General features: G+C 30.7%; 2 protein-coding genes across 2 annotated transcripts; one reads left to right on the top strand and one right to left on the bottom strand.

Annotated features, from left to right (window-relative positions):
* LOC109329552 (probable pectinesterase 66) lies at positions 5,293–10,646 on the top strand. Its single transcript, XM_019563241.1, has 5 exons — positions 5,293–5,546; positions 6,055–6,214; positions 7,962–8,168; positions 9,058–9,314; positions 10,316–10,646. The coding sequence occupies exons 1-5, from the start codon at positions 5,329–5,331 to the stop codon at positions 10,485–10,487; spliced, it is 1,014 nt and encodes a 337-aa protein (XP_019418786.1). The 5' UTR covers positions 5,293–5,328; the 3' UTR covers positions 10,488–10,646.
* LOC109330015 (DEAD-box ATP-dependent RNA helicase 24-like) lies at positions 11,611–16,341 on the bottom strand. Its single transcript, XM_019563970.1, has 5 exons — positions 15,616–16,341; positions 13,299–14,527; positions 12,533–12,572; positions 12,021–12,420; positions 11,611–11,927 (listed from the first exon to the last, which is right to left on the bottom strand). Exons 1-5 carry the CDS (start codon positions 16,208–16,210, stop codon positions 11,882–11,884), a joined length of 2,310 nt encoding a protein of 769 aa, XP_019419515.1. The 5' UTR covers positions 16,211–16,341; the 3' UTR covers positions 11,611–11,881.

Here is a 17,037-nt window from a genome sequence, read left to right as displayed (position 1 = left end):
CAGATTTTCCCTAGGCAATAATGACAAATCTCATAGGGTGGCTAATGATGAGCTCATGAGATATGGTGAAAGTGATGGGAGATTTGCTTTATGGAAGTCAAATCTCTCATCTCAATGCGAAATGATCACCTAGGGGACACATGTGATAACCATGCCAGAGTATTATCGGCCAATACTCGATCGGGTATTTTAAATCGCCCGATCCTAATATCCGATTAGAATTTCGATTTCGGCATTCCGAGTGAAAAATATTTAGAAAGTAGGTATGAGTGTACTCAGAGTCTATATTGACTCAAAATTAAATTACGAATCCAACGGCGCGATCGGAATTCGATTCCGTCTTTTTGAGCCGTACCGGGCGGATTTCGGCCCCGACAGTGGTCCAGAACCGACTGTCTCCAAAAATTACCAAAATTTACCACAAAATTGGAAATAAAATTTCAAGAATAAAACTCAACTAGAGTTTCGTCTAATTTTTTACCGAAAATTCCCAAAAATTCATTTTCGAATATATAATTAACGAAAATATTAGTAAAATCTTATAATTCAAACTCGTAAAATTCACGGTGTTACAAGAGCCATATACCAATTGTCTCTAATACCAATCGTTGGTGTAGCGGAAGTGATTTTTGCACAACATTAGCTACAAGCAATCAAATAAAAGACATAGAATAAATAAAAGATAGGAAACGAGAGAGTTTGGTAACATGGTTCGACTAATTGTACCTACATCCCTGAGAGTGTTGAGTGATTACCAAGATATTATTAGAGAATAAGGATTACAAACTTTAGCACGCTCATGGACCCAAGTGCCCATGAGATGTTTCTATTTGGTGCTTATATCTGGTGCACATTATAACATTGAACTTGAGTCCAATATATAACATTGGTACTCTACTATATTCTAATACTAGGCAATGTGAGACTAACACAATAACATATTTCAAGCATCCCAAACAATTCTCTGCTCAACACCACTTTTCTGGAAATTGGATCTTAGTACTTGAGCAAGGATACCCATAAAGGTTTATGTTGAAGGGGAACAAAATCTCATGTGGAGTAGTTGTTAAAGAGAATTAGGTATTGAGCAAGGTGAAGTCAGATATTCGATAAGGTGGAGACTCATGTGGAGATTTCATAAGGAGCAAGATACCATCTATTTCAATTTAGGTGAAGATTGTTTGGGATGCTTGAAATATGTTATTGTATTAGTTAAACATTTCCTAGTATTAGAATAGAGTAGAGTATCAATGTTATATATTAAACTCAAGTACATTGTTATAAATAATGTACATCAGATATAAGCACTAAATAGAAACACCTCATGGGCACATGGGTGTGATAGAGTTTGTAATCTTTATTCTCTAATAATATCTTGGTAGCCGCTCAACACTCCAAGGGATGTAAGCACAATTGGTCGAACCTCGTTACCAACTCTTGTTTCTTCTCTTCTATTTATTTTATGCACTTTATTTGATTGCGTGTGGTCAACATTGCACAACAATCGCTTCCACTGCACCAACACAACCAACTCAAGTGATACTTTTTGAAATAAAAATTGACAAAATATTGACTAAAATACTTAATGGGCTAACTTCAATTAGTGTGCATGTATTGCATTCTTATAGTTGGTGAAAATGGAATGATACAATAATAGAAATGTCATTATGGATTTGGATAGGGATGACAATGACAATGATTCATCAAGAAGCCTTGAATGATTGTTTAGACACCAATGATAATGCTTATTTCATTGAGAGGCCCCTTGCACATTTCATGATCATTATGTGTCGTCCCTTGCACATTTCATGATCGTTAAAGATGATTCCTGAAACGGAATGGACTTATCATATAAATACATATGATAGATGTAGCGAAAAAATAGATATTGTAACTTGTCATTGTTAAGGAAATATGTTCTCATAGGATATTAATTTCATGCATCATTTGTATATGATTAATATTGATTGATTATATTTGTGTTACTTGTTTTATCACTTCAATGCTATTTTCTATGCAATAATTTCACAGTAGTTGGTTCTTAATCACTAAGTTGTTGTGTCATCACTTTAATGTTATTTTCTATGTGGTCGCACTCCCTCACTTGTCCTTTCTTCTGTCTATACTATGTATATAAGCATATTTGTTCTAGTTGCACTATCGATATCACATGTGCTTCCCTTCTCAATGGTTCCCATTCTGTTAAGGCTATCAATAAAAATGACAAAGATGTTGTGATAGCATACCTTCGCCATTTAATGGTGATGTGGTATGAGTTTTATTGACAGTTATTTTATTTTATTTCATTTCAATGTTTCTTTCTTACAATTTCATTTCTTTTTAGATTTGATTTTCATTTTAATTATTGTTCTAGTCATAAAGTTAAGGTTTATATTTGGGATTTTTGTTGTTCAAAATTGGGGTGATTTTGGGGTTCATTTGAAGGAATTTCTTTTTGTAAATAAAATTTTGATTTTGATTATTTTGATTAGGGTTTGTTGCGATATGTGGTGAATTCAATGATCAGAGAGCCCCATCCAAATTGTTTCACGAAAAGGAATTGTTTCTCTTCACAATCTCCCACACAAGTTGCCCTAGTATTGTGGCCATTTTACTATATAAGACAAATGAATGTGAGAATATACAGACAAAGATCACTTGTCCCGATCCAATGAAAAAGTATCACTTAATTAAAAAAAGTTAAAAACATTAATTAATATTTTTATATTACTCGGAAGATACTGATTGGTGTGATTTTGGGACGGCTGCTAGCACAGAGTTAGCCGATGCTTATTCTCCGAATATCGTCATTACTTCTTCTCCAGGAAAAGAAATTCATGACCCGTAGGAGAGGATCCCATTCCGGATCTCATAGTTGAGAGTGAAATTGAAGTGGCAAAGAAAAGAGTACTTGCTGGGCAAAAGAAAAGGTCTATTAACTTGTTATATATATATATATATATATATATTCACTTTTTCTTTTATCCATATATTTTGTCTGTTTTGTTCATATATTATTAACTTGTATTTTTTTTGCTTTTAAGAGAGTACTTGCATGCCAAAAGAAAAGGTCTATTAACTTGTTTTATATACATTTATTCACTTTTTCTTTTATATATACTAGTATGTTGATCGATATATGTTGATCGCTACATGTCGATTCACATTTTTACTTTGTCTGATAGAGTGTATAACTATAAGAAGTGTAATATATAAACTGAATAAAAAATGTAGGTTTAAGAAGATAAAAATCATTATAGGATTGTTAGATATTTTTTATGTGTTATTCTTCGGGGTTTAGAAAAAGATAAGATAAATATGAGAGAAAATGTGAAAGATTAATGATGTGGTATTCATGAAAAAATGAAAGCATTATGTGGAAGTTTTCATGAGTCATTAAGGAGAGAAGTTAAAAATGATAAAGATAGAATATAAATTTTTTACCATGCATAGTGGTTAGAACTTGTTTTGACTTTATTAATAAAATATAGAAATATAGATATAGAAGTATAGATGTGTTTTTTTGTGTAAATATTAACTTGTATTTTTTTGTTTTTAAGAGTATTTGCATGCCAAAAGAAGAGGTCTATTAACTTGTTTTGATCTATACTATTAACTTGTATTTTCCTTGCTTTTAAGAGAATACTTGCTGGACAAAAGAGAAAGGCATATTAACTTGTTTTATACATATATATTTATTTGTATTTTTTTGCTTTTATTAGTCTAAAGATTCTTCAAGTAACCTGGTCTTTGTGTTCTCCAAATTCAGATGATACTCGTGAAGATAATTTTAAACACACAATGATGTGGCAAATGTGTTTGAAATGTCTTTGGATGTAATACAAATCTAGTTTTTTTATATTTTAAGTTGTATTTAGATTTATAATAATTGTTGAATTATATATAACTCATCTAACTATATTATGTTACACTGAAATTTTATTATTATTATTATTATTATTATTATTATTATTATTATTTGCATTCAGTATTATATATTTAAAAAAATCATTACAAATTAATGAAATGAAAGTAATATGGTTAAATATGTTATTTATTGAACCTTATACCATTAGGAGATAAAGGTAGATATAGCCTAACCTAAGGCTTATACCTATAGAAATAAAATACCTATAGAAATAAAAGTGTAGGGCTACACTACCAGATTTTTGTTTATTACCCATGATTTTTTAATTTCATTATATGACAAATTTTCTCTAGTATATATATATATATATACCGATTCTTAAATTATTATTACATTATCTATTATTCATATTTAATTATAATTAATTCTTTATAAAAATAATTCAAATAAATAGTGAATAATATATTACCTGTGTATAAATTTTTATACTCACAGTAAATGAATATTATATTTTTACATATAAGACTTTCTTCACTAACAATATGTACAATATGTACTAAAGGAATGCTTTATCGACCTCCTAGAGTCGCTTCATATTTAATAAGTTCTAGTTGTTGAAGGAATGGTTGAGATATAATTAAGTTGAAAGCAATCCTCCTAGAGTCGCTTCATTATATATAAATATATTTATACTAACAATCATATATATTACATTCGCAACATTTACATCTTTTACAATGTGTGAAAAAAATTCTGCTATCAATAGTTCCTCTCAACCTAAAAGAAAAGTATTACTTCTAGGAGTCTTATATTATTAAACTAACCCAGAAGTAGATAATGACAACTATTATTTATAAGCCTTCTTAGAGAATTCATTAATTCAGAGATATGAAAAATAATCTTTTTATGTTTTTTACAGTGCTAATTAATTTTGTATAATATGTTTCCGACATTAAAAACCTAAATTATACTAATTTCATTAAAACCTTGATACGTATCAAATTTTATGCAATCCTCAATTGTTTTGGGTATATTTTATTTATGTAAATGTATCTCGGCAATTTATCAAATGCTTTAAATTTCACTATATCATCATAATTGTGATCATAATATTGTGATTTTGGGACGCAACAATGTCCCGATATCAATAACAACAGCATCGGTTGCATTTCCTCTCATAAATTTTCACACAATAACAGTAAATACAAAGTAACCTGAAACGAAACCATTACATAATGTAATTTAAAACATTGAGTTTCACATTATTTGTAGGAAACAATTGGATCAGAAAAAGAATGCATGGAAATAACCTTCCTTCTTAATTTCCCAATATACCAAACAAGTACCATTTTTATTTATTTTCCAATATACCAAAAAAAATGTCTTTCACATTTAAAAGCTCCATGTTGTGTTCAAACCATCTCACTATCATTTGCATATAGAAAAACAAAAACAAAAAAATGCAATTTTCAAAATTATTTTCCTTCATTTTCACTTTTCAGGTCCTTGTTTTTAGTTTTTGTGAACCCCAACAATGTAACAAAAACGATCCAATAACTACAATTTCTGTTAGTCAAGGAGGAAATGCAAACTTCCAAACAATTCAAAGTGCCATTGATTCCATTCCAGAAGGAAACTCTAATTGGATTCACATCACTGTTGATTCTGGTGTTTACAAGTATGTAATAGTTTTATTGTTAAGTTCAATATTTTTATTATATAAAAAAACAACTAAGTCTTTATCTCACTAGGTGATATAAAAAAGACGGTCAAATGCATGAAAATGCATGAGGCTCATACTTAATGGAGGTCTGAAGAGGATAAATACTCGACTTTTCGGAAGGGTTGAGAAAATGTTCACCTCATCCCTATTATTATACAAGTATAATTTGAAATTTCGATCACTAAGACACTTATATAGCTTTACATCATAGTAGATACTCAACTTTTGGAAAGAGTCGAAAAAATATTATCATCATCCATATTATTATTTTTGTCATTATTATCTTCACTATTATCATTGTCATCATCACAGTTTATTCTGCTTTGTTTTTGAAGAGTTTAATTAACAAGAAAAAACATTATCTGATACACATATTTTTGAAAGGTAGAAGAAGATTCACCGATCTCTACTATTATTTGTATCGTTATTATCTTAGCTATAATTTGTGCATGCAATTTTGCAGAGAGAAAATATTGCTTCCAGGTACGAAACCTTGCATTTTTCTGGAAGGGTCTGGAAAGGAAGAAACAAGTGTTCAATGGGGTGATAGTGGCACTGCACATCATACTTCTACTTTCGACTTACAAGCAAATTATACTCTTGTTAAAGGCATTACTTTCCAGGTTACTAAAAATATAACATTTATTATATATATTAATTCTTAACAAATGATTTATATATATACCTATATTGTTGCGATGTGCTTTTAAAGTAAAATATTGGAAACAAATTAGTATGTTTTAAAGAAATAATTAATTAGTGTTGGACCGGCCGGTCCGACTAATTTGATTGCTAACCAGACTTAAAAATGGTTTTAGTTTGTAGTCTTAACCGAACGAAGGATTAGACCGCTTTAAACCGAAGAAATTTCAATCCGACCGTGCTAAACCCGATTAAGTCAGGATAAAGCGAAAAATGAAGAAGAAGGTTTACTTAAACTTTAGAAAAAAGGAACACTTCTCTTTTGTTTTATTTTACTTCTGCCAAAAACAGATATATGTTATTTCAATATAATTATACATAATTATTAATTATATAAAATTTTGTATTTATATATAATTATATGTTTGTAAATAATTATTAATTATATATAAAATTATTCGATACAACCGAACAATTTAACCATTTAAACTAATTAAACATAATACGAGAAATCTTCTAATTTAATGTCTAGTTCGAGTTTCACTGTATATTAAATGAGACTCAACATATATGAAAGAAGATATGAAATAACACTTTTAGAAAGTGCAAAACAAACTAGAAAACAACACATTAATTATTTAGGGATGATGACTATCATCTATGTTCAAGTTGTAGAAACGCACAAATAGGATCTAGTAATTTCTCAGGAAATAAAATTAATAAATAAAAGTAAGTCCACACAACATCTTTCTGCTAATAAATAAAAGTTTCTCATGATTATTATTGAATTTTAAATCTAAATAATACATGTAGATGATACATCAATTATGTATAAATCTATATATACACAATATATAGATAATACACTTTGTTGCTTTAATAAAATATGTGTTTACTTATAATGTAACAGTTTTTTATATTGTTATCAAATCATCTACACTATTCATATTTAATCACCATTAATTGAATAAATATAAGTAATACAAATTAATGATAAATGATGCACCGACTAAATCTTTACACAAACAATGTATAGATAATACATCCTTTTGTTGTGAGAAAAAGATATATGCACTGACAGTGTAAGATTTTTTACATTGTCGTTACATCATCCACCATGTATTTAATAATCATTGACTTCTAAATATAAGAAATGTAAATGAATTATGGATGATGCATCAATTATGAATAAATCTTTACATTGCATAAACAGTACATTCTTTTGCTTTTACCATTTCATAAAAATTGAATTTGAAATAATAATAAAAACAAATCGGATTTTAAAATAAATATTGAGTAAAATATTATAACATATATATCTATATTATATATAAAGCCAAAACTTGAAATAACTTCCCTCATGGTGTAATTTTCATTTCCTTTATTGCCCTTAACATTATTTAATTTTTACAAAAAAAACTATATAATCCTAAGTAACTACCACCAATACATTAATTAACCACATATCTCACATTAAATTAAACATTATCGTAAACACAAAAAAAATATAATATAAAGTACACCGAACACAAAAATACATTTTAATTCAAAAAGATGAAATATATAAAAATTGAATATGTAGTATCACACAATATTCGTTGGTAGGCACGAACACACTAGTAAATATAAAATCAGAACAATTATTTATGTTTGATGTCAAATTTGTCTTTGTACATTATTTATATGAAATATGAATCTAAATTTTGTTACACTAATATTTGTTATCAGAATAACCACAACATAGTAGATGAAAAGAAAAATGTAACTCCAGCAGTTGCAACTCGAGTCCATGCTGATAAATGTGCTTTAATTGATTGTGGTTTTGTTGGAGTACAAGATACCCTTTTTGATTCTTTTGGACGCCATTATTATTACAATTGCTACATTTATGGTCACACTGATTTCATTTTTGGAAAGGGTCAATCAATCTTTCAGGTAATTAACTTCATTTCTTTCTAATTAACTTTTATAACGTTTTAATATTTGTGTAACAACGTTATATGAGTTTATATTCATGTATTGATGGTCTAGTTGAGAGTTAAGTTTTAGATATGAAAATGAAAGGTATATATTTTCTTTCCCAAGAAATGTAGCTCATTGTTTATGATTGGTCGGAAAAATACTTAATTATTAAATTTTTAACTTAAATATATTTTTTCAATAAATCATAATGGCAAATGAAATGACACACTTTATGGATATGCTCCCAAAAATGAAGATTTAACAATTATTAAAGAGAACAAAATATCTTTTTACACCAGATGATAACTTATCTCCTTAAATTCATTTGGTGTTTGACACATGTCTTATTTCCCTTCTCTCAAAAAGTTTTAATTTTAAAATATAATATAAAAAAATGTAATACATGTCAAACAGTGAGTGAATTTAAGAAGATAAATTATATTATTATATGAGAAGATATTTTATTCACATTATTAAATACACATTTTCCTTCATACTATTCTAAATGCTCTATTTGGTATCATAAAAAAGAGAGGATTAAGAGAATAAGGAGAGAAGAAGTTGAAAAGCATTATCATATTCCTCTTCTTTATTTTGTATTACTTTATGTATGATAGGTCGTAATTAGTTAAATAAATATATTTAAATTAAAAAATTAATTATTAAATATTTTTCATGACACATGAACATGAATTAACACAAACCCTTAATTAAATGTAATACACATGATGAATTTCATAGTTGATGGTATACCAATAATATAAAAACTTTATCCTAACATAGATATGAAATTGATTTCTATGAAGCTATAATTGTTTTATGATATGTATAATTAAATAATAATTTGATGGCGAATATGTAGGATTGTAAAATATTTTTTTCAAATGGGTTAGCTGAACCACGTGATGGAGTAATTACAGCAAATGAAAGGAGTTCAATAGAAGATCCAAGTGCATTTGTGTTCAAAAATTGTACAATAGATGGATCACAAGGAATTAAGGCTAATCTTGGAAGAGCATTGGAATTAGGAAATCCAAGAGTTATTATATCAGATTCATACTTAGCTGATATGATTAGACCAGAGGGTTGGAATGAAGTTCAAGAATTTGTAGGCTATGAGTAAGTTTTATTTATTCCATATTAAATCTCTTATTAATTATTTTTTTTATTATTTCATTTTTTATTATAACCAATGATATCTATCCTTCACGTAATGACATGCTAAGAAACTAATACGTCATGAATATATGGTTGCACATTATTGTTTCTAGAAATTGAATAATTGAACTTTTGATTTATTTGAGAATCTAATACAGTCTTACACTACTAGATCAACGTGTTGTTTGTTTTTATTATCATTGTTCAAACTTCAAAGTGTTAGATCACATTTTGGGTTTGTTTTATTTTTTATTAAGTCGTCTTTCATTTTCAAGTTAGTTTTATATAATAAAAAATTCAAATTAGTTTTATGAATTATTTTATTTTCAAGTTGATTTATGAGAAAAAAGATGTATTGACACATAATGTAAATTTTTTTTACATACTCAATACATCACTCGTCATTCATATTTAATATTCCTTGATTTTTAAATATATGTAATACAAATAAATGGTAAATCATATACTGATATGTATATATATGTATAAACTTTTACCCTATATATAAATATTACACTCTTAATTTATAATTTATTTGTTTGTTAGTTTTGTAGATGATATATTTCAGAAGAAAAAAAATATAATACATGGGTATTCTAAATCTTATTGTTCAGAAGACAATCTTTGTTAAGAAGGGAGACAATTACAAATAAATATATATGTTTAGTAGAACAAAAATAAAATAAACGTTTTTCACAATCAGCCAAAAAAATAAGTCAGTGAATGAAACTATACTTCTTATTTTTAGAGAAAAAAGAGGTATATACTACAAGTTTTTTATATTATCACTGCATCATCCATTATTGATATTTAATTGTTATCGACTCTTAAATAAAAGTCATGCAAATGAATAATATAATGATTATGTATAAATCCTTAGATTGATATTGCATAAATATTTCACTCTTATTTTCATTATCATTTTATTACATTAATGTATAAAATGAACATAAATATTGCAGGCAAAACATCACATTTGTAGAAGTGGGATGCAGAGGAGCAGGATCAAATATGACAGGTCGTGTACCTTGGATTAATAAATTAAGTGATTCAGAGATTAATCAATTATTGAATCTCTCTTTTATTGATAATGAAGGATGGACTTCAAATTTTCCAATACAGATTTTAACTTAACCTCCTGAAATATCAATAATGGGTGGTTAAGAAAAGATTATTAGTAATGTGTATAAAAAATGGGAAACTATGCAAAGTGTGATTTAGACCAGAACATATGGAACACTCATGTTAAATAATTTGGCCCATGTATCTGAATAATATGGAGTATGATCGGTTGTTAATAATTGTGAACATTTTGTTTATGAAGGTATGTTCTGTCTGACAAAATATGTCATTTAATGTAATTGATTATAAAAACATTTAATTATTACACTTTAACTTAAATATATTCTTTCGACCAATCACAACAAGTCATACATGGAATGACACACTTTATAAGACCGGCTATCCAAAATTCAAAAGACCTTATTTTAGTGTTAGAGGGGTAAAATATTATTCATAAGAAAATGTTTGATAGTTATAGGATAAGTTGCATGGGGTTAGATTTTGAGCAGTGTTTAAATTCACTATACAGCATAATATTGTGATTTTAGAGATTCCTTAACAGCATCACAGCTGAAAAAAGAGAAGGACTTCACTCCAAAAATACCTAGATAAGAGTTGTTACTTCTACACTCTCTTGTAAGAATAAAAATATCATTACATTTACTCTAAAGGATAAAAACATCAAAAATATTATTTCTTTTTTTCTTTTATGTCCTCTCGAGTACTCTCAGAAGATCTTCACCTCTAAAAATAAGCTAACAAACTAACTAGATGAAAATGACAATCCAATAATAAAATTCATATTTGCAGATTTAAATATATAGAAAAAATGTATATGTTTCATACACGTATCATCCATCATTCATCTTTAATCATATTATTATAACTTCTGAAAGGGGAAAAGTAATATAAATGAATGATAGATTATATACCAACGGTATAAATCTTTACCTTGACAGTACATATATACTACACTCTTAAATATATTCAGAAAAGCTCTACAGTATATTTTTTCTGAAAAGATTATTTAAGACATGTTGTCAAGCAATTATTACTTAGAGCTTATTTAAATTAAATAGTCTAAACTTCCTTCAATACTATATAAATTCCCATTTAAAATAAACAATGCAGAATCATTATTTAACAACAACAATCAAACTTTCATCACATCTACACTACACTAAAATCATTATTTAAAAAAATGTAGACGTTTATTTTTACAGGGCCAAATACCACTGATTGAAGTAATTGACCACACTTCTTAGGAGGCCAGTTCATTGTGTTCTTTCATGGTGCAAATTAAAGACTAAAACCATAACTTTTAAGCAAAAAAAAAACCATTTGAAACTAGCATTAAGAATTTAACACTAACAATACAAACAAAATGAAATCAAAACTTGACTTAGAATACAGTAACATATAGTAGTATTCATACATTAGAAAATGGTTCCATTCAATGTGACTTACTATCTATCCCAACCTGAAGGCCTTCTCCTTTCTCTAGGCTTGGAACTGCAGCAAAAGAATCACAATAACTTCATTATCAAATAAATTATTTACCCATTTCAATATACATATGAGGCAATTTCAGCTTAGAGAAGTAACCTGTTTGTGCTCTTCTGACTAGAATTTTGACTAGTGGAATTTACTGTGGGTGTAGCAGGACTGAATGAAGAAGTATTCTGATGTGGTGTATTTATATCCCCTCCGATTGATCCACCCGATACGAAGCCTGCAAGTGCTGGTCTCTTGGCAGGAATGCTTGCATTATTAGTGAATCCTTGACTTGGGGCGTTTGATGAAGCAGCAACGAAGTTACTCCTAAATTGTGACATAACTCCTGACCGTAGAGAATTTATGGCGGTAGATCGACTTGGAACTGTGTTAGATGATGGAATGTTGTTTGACTCTGCATTATATCCAATACCCAAGCCAAAATCCACTCCACGCACACCTCGTCCACCACCACCGCGGCCACCACCTCTCCCTCGGCCTTTCTTCCCTCCTGCACAACACGTGACATGTTAAGAGAGAGCTTCTCGACTATGTATTTGCCAATATCAAGGTATTTATTATTTATTGCAACAAAGGTATAATAATGCAAGCCACATTTATACCTCCTTTTCCTGCATCACGTTTTGACCTGAATCTCCCATCCTATCAAATTACACGACAAATGTCATTACGTAATTTCAACACATAAAATGGGATCTGAACCTTTTAGCATCATAATAAAATATTTAAAAGGCAAGTTTAAATGTTTCATACAGAAGTCACAGGATTTGGCGACTCCCATTATGAATCATATTGTCATGAAAATATTTTGTTTTCCACCCCCTCGCTAAATTATCAATACCAATAAAATTGACATGATTTACTATTAGTGACCCAACCTTACAGTCGCATTAAGTTAAATGACAATCAGATTCAGAACTAATCTATTCTTCTCCCCAAAAATAAAGGAAGAAAAGATGACATGGTCAAAAACCCCAGCAAGGACTGGGTGGAAAAGGAGAATTTGTAACAAAATGTCTATTTTATTCTCATCCAAACAACTCTTAAGAGGGTAGGACACAGGGTCAATATGCATATTTTAGAAGGTTCTGGGACTCATTATTGGTGAGTTTGTCAGCACGGGGTTATATAAACTTGACCTGTAGTTGGAGGGGATTCCTTGCATTTTAAACTTATTATTTTAACACTTACAATGAACCAACAAACTCTAAAAGAATATCATACAGAGTTGAACAGGAAATATTCAAAACCTCCAATCAGATGAACCAACAACAAATATATGGATAGGAGAGTTTACAAGCATGAAATCGGTTGCATAAATGTCAATAAATATGTCAATGAAAAAAGAATATCATAAAGGGCAATTACCTTCATAGCAAGATCCATCAACTCCACAGAAACATTCTGACCAGCAGCAATTAAGCTATTAACCAATTCACCAGCAAACCGTGCTTCTTTCTGAGTTATAAGTGTGTATGCAACCCCATCCTTGTCACCAGCACGGCCTGTTCGTCCAATGCGATGGACATGCATGTCCATATCTTTTGCGATATCAAAGTTTACCACTGACTTAATTGACTTGATGTCAAGACCACGAGCAGCAACATCAGTTGCAATAAGCACATGGTATGTGCCAGATTTAAACTTCTGTAAAATATCCATACGAGAAGCTTGATCTTTATCACCATGCAGGGCAGCAACTTTAAAACCTCTCAGGGCCAATTGTGATTCAATTTCATCCACAGTGGCCTTCTTGGAAGCAAATACTAAGGTATCACCTTGATCAATCATTTCAGGGAGCTTCTCCAAAAGCCATGGCAATTTTTCAGAATCGGAAGGAATTACATGAACAACTTGAGTAATATCTTCATTTGCCATTCCCACCTCCCCAACTGTTACTCTAATAGGATCCGTAAGGATTTCCCTGGCCAACTTTTCCACTTTGCGAGGCATTGTAGCAGAAAAAAGTGAAGTTTGGCGATCTGGCCTAATCTGACCAACAATGGACCTTATTTGTGGCTCAAATCCAAGATCGAACATCCGATCAGCCTCATCGAGCACCAGGTAAGTTGCTCTTGTCATTGTGAATGCCTTCAACTTTAGCATGTCTATCAATCTTCCGGGGGTTGCAACAACTATCTCACAGCCCGCCTTGAGTTCTTTGATCTGTTCAAGTTTTGACATTCCACCATAGACAGCAGATACGCGTATACCGTATGATTTTGCAAATTTCTTGGCCTCCAGAAATATCTGATGTGCCAATTCTCTAGTAGGTGCACAAATCACTCCTATAGGACCCTCCTCCTTCTGAAGTTCAGGCTGATCCATAATATGCACAATCATAGGAAGCACAAAAGCAGCAGTTTTACCAGAACCAGTTTTTGCTATACCGATAATATCTCTACCAGAAAGCACAACTGGTAAAGCTTGGCACTGTATAGATGTGGGCTTCTCATATCCTTGCTTTCTAATAGCACTCATAATCTGTGTAGAGAATCCACAGTCATCAAATGTTTTTAGTGGCTTAGGAACAACAAAACCCGATACACGAATAGCCAAACTCTTCCTGTATTCATTTACATCTTGCTCAGTCATGCCTGAAGTCAGGAGAAAAAATACAGACAATCTTTAGTTAATACACAACTTTAGGTACTCAAAATTCTGCAGATAGAGTTTGTTTTGTTGTGCCATAAGAAGAGCCAAAAAAGTCAGGGAGGTCTCCTTCAAATCATCAAAGGGCTGAGTGGAGAACCACAATAGTGGATCTAACACTGACACCACATCTATAAGTATCATATGGATTTTCTAACTTATATAGTACATACTCTTCTTCACTCAATTCATTTTTGCCAATGTGAAACTTCAAGGCTCACCCTTGCATTTCCAAGATGTTTGTTAATCATTAATACATGATAGCATAAGAATTATAAAATGATCCCCGGATCACTAACCACACCGCATTCATGGGGAAAACAACCAATAACATAAATCTATAATTTAAATATAATCAATAGAAGTTCAAGTTAATATGTTACAGTGTTACACACTTGAATTAGTAAATCAACAGTTTTAACTACTAGTGGTATTAGTCCAGAAATTAACATAATAATCCCTAAAACTATAATATGTTGAAGACCAGTTTGACGAAACAACAGTTGACATAAGTGACTGATATAACCAATGCTTACAATTTCAAGAGCTGGTACTACAATTTTCCAAAGGGTTCGTTAGCGAGTTGGATTTTGGAGGGAAATGAAATAAAGGAATAGAAAAAGAAGGCTTCAGAACCATCTCAGAGTGTATTTTATGACTCTCAAAAGCCTTATCTTTCCCTCTTTCCCCTCCAAAACCCAACTCGCAAACAGACCCTAAGGGGCTAGGGGGTGTTCGGAAGAGCTTATTGGGGCATAAGCACTTACGATAACAGCTTATGACCTAAAAAAGGGCAGCCCTCCCACCTAGGGTCGGAAGGTACTAGATGTATGTAGTAGCCTTACCCTGCAAAGAAGCTGTTTATGGAATTTGAACCCGTGAACTCATGGTCACTAAGCAGAGAAACCTTAACGTTAAGCCGAGTCTCACCCTCTATAAACCCAATTTAGCCTATTCTATAAGATTCTTAGCTCATTTCAGAATATATACAATTTCATAGACAAAAACAAGGGTCACTTAAAAGATAAATTACCTAAAATCGAAGGTGACTCCTCATAAAAATCTTTATTAAAAGGCTCATAATCAATAGAACTATGATCAAGAGCAGGTATAGGCTCAATTTTCTTCTTATCAATAACAATAGGATTATCATCAGAATCATATTCAACCAAACCCGCATCAACAGCTTTAGCAGCAGCATAAACCTCTTCATCAGAATCATACCCTGCATGCAACGCATCCGATGCAAGCGTCAAACCTAAATCCTTCTTCGCCTTCAGAAAACTCTCCATCGGATCCTCCTCATCATTAAACCTATCTTCAACCTTTTCTATCTCTTTCGGCCGCGGCGCCACCTTCATCTCCTCATGAATCCCTTCCATAAACGCATCCAAAGGATCAATTTCACCATCACCACCACCACCACCACCACCACTAACACCACCATCGCCGCCGTCGTTGTCGTCGTAATCGATGTTGTCGAGGTCGGTGTCTTCGTAATTGTCGTGGGCCCCATGGCGGGAAGAGGGAGGGACGTAGAGTCGTTGAGGCGGTTGAGATCGTTCGAAATCGAAGGTTGATTGACGGTTAATGCCGAAACCTTCGAATCCGAATTTTCTCTTCGACATGTTTGGTTTTGTTTTTTGTTAGAAATAGATAGAAAGAGAAAAGAGGTTTAAAAAAACCCTAAGTGTGTGAATGAATTGAAGGGGTGAGGGTTTAAAAAAGTGGAAGTTGTGTGAATGAGAATGTTGAAGGGATGGGTTTGAAGTTTGAAGCATGTGGTTTTGGGGTAGTGATTATTACTAGTTAGAGAAAAGAGGTGGTGATGATGGGTCTTTAGATTTGGGTGGGTGGGTGCCCGGGGTAGAGAAAATGGTCCATTATAATTTGTAGGTGTGAATACTCAATTTTATTCGGCCCAAAATACATTTTCAAAAATATTATAACAAAAAAATATTTTTAATGTTTAAGGGGTTTAATGGTCCAACGCATAAAATTGAATCTCAAGTTGAATTTCAAAAAGGTTTTAATTGAATTCATTAGCATTTAATGAGTTTTATTTCAATTCTATCCCAATAATTTATTTCCACAAATAAAAGGAGAACATTGAAAGGAATATTAGTTGATGATCAAAAACTCCATAATAGCCTATATTCAATGCATTTTATTAAAATAAAAATAAAAAACGGCTTTTAAGTGACTTAATGGTAACTTGTTAGCTAGAATTAATTCTAGAAAATTTTCATCATAAGAAATACCATAAATTTCGTTTAAATGATCAAAATAAGAAGGACAAATATTTTTTTTATGACTCTACAAAAATAAAATAATGCTTTTAAAAGTTATTTTGTTGGTTGAACCTAAATCAAAATTTTTTGAGTAAGTATTTTGGAGTCAAAAATAGTATTTCTATACTCATGAGGATTAAAATAATTTTAGACTTTTTAAGAAA

The sequence above is a fragment of the Lupinus angustifolius genome, chromosome LG16 (genome assembly GCF_001865875.1).
Source record: "Lupinus angustifolius cultivar Tanjil chromosome LG16, LupAngTanjil_v1.0, whole genome shotgun sequence".
Classification (NCBI taxonomy): domain Eukaryota; kingdom Viridiplantae; phylum Streptophyta; class Magnoliopsida; order Fabales; family Fabaceae; genus Lupinus; species Lupinus angustifolius.
The sequence above is the reverse complement of the archived record's forward strand: the minus strand, read 5'-3'. Positions and strand labels throughout refer to the sequence as shown.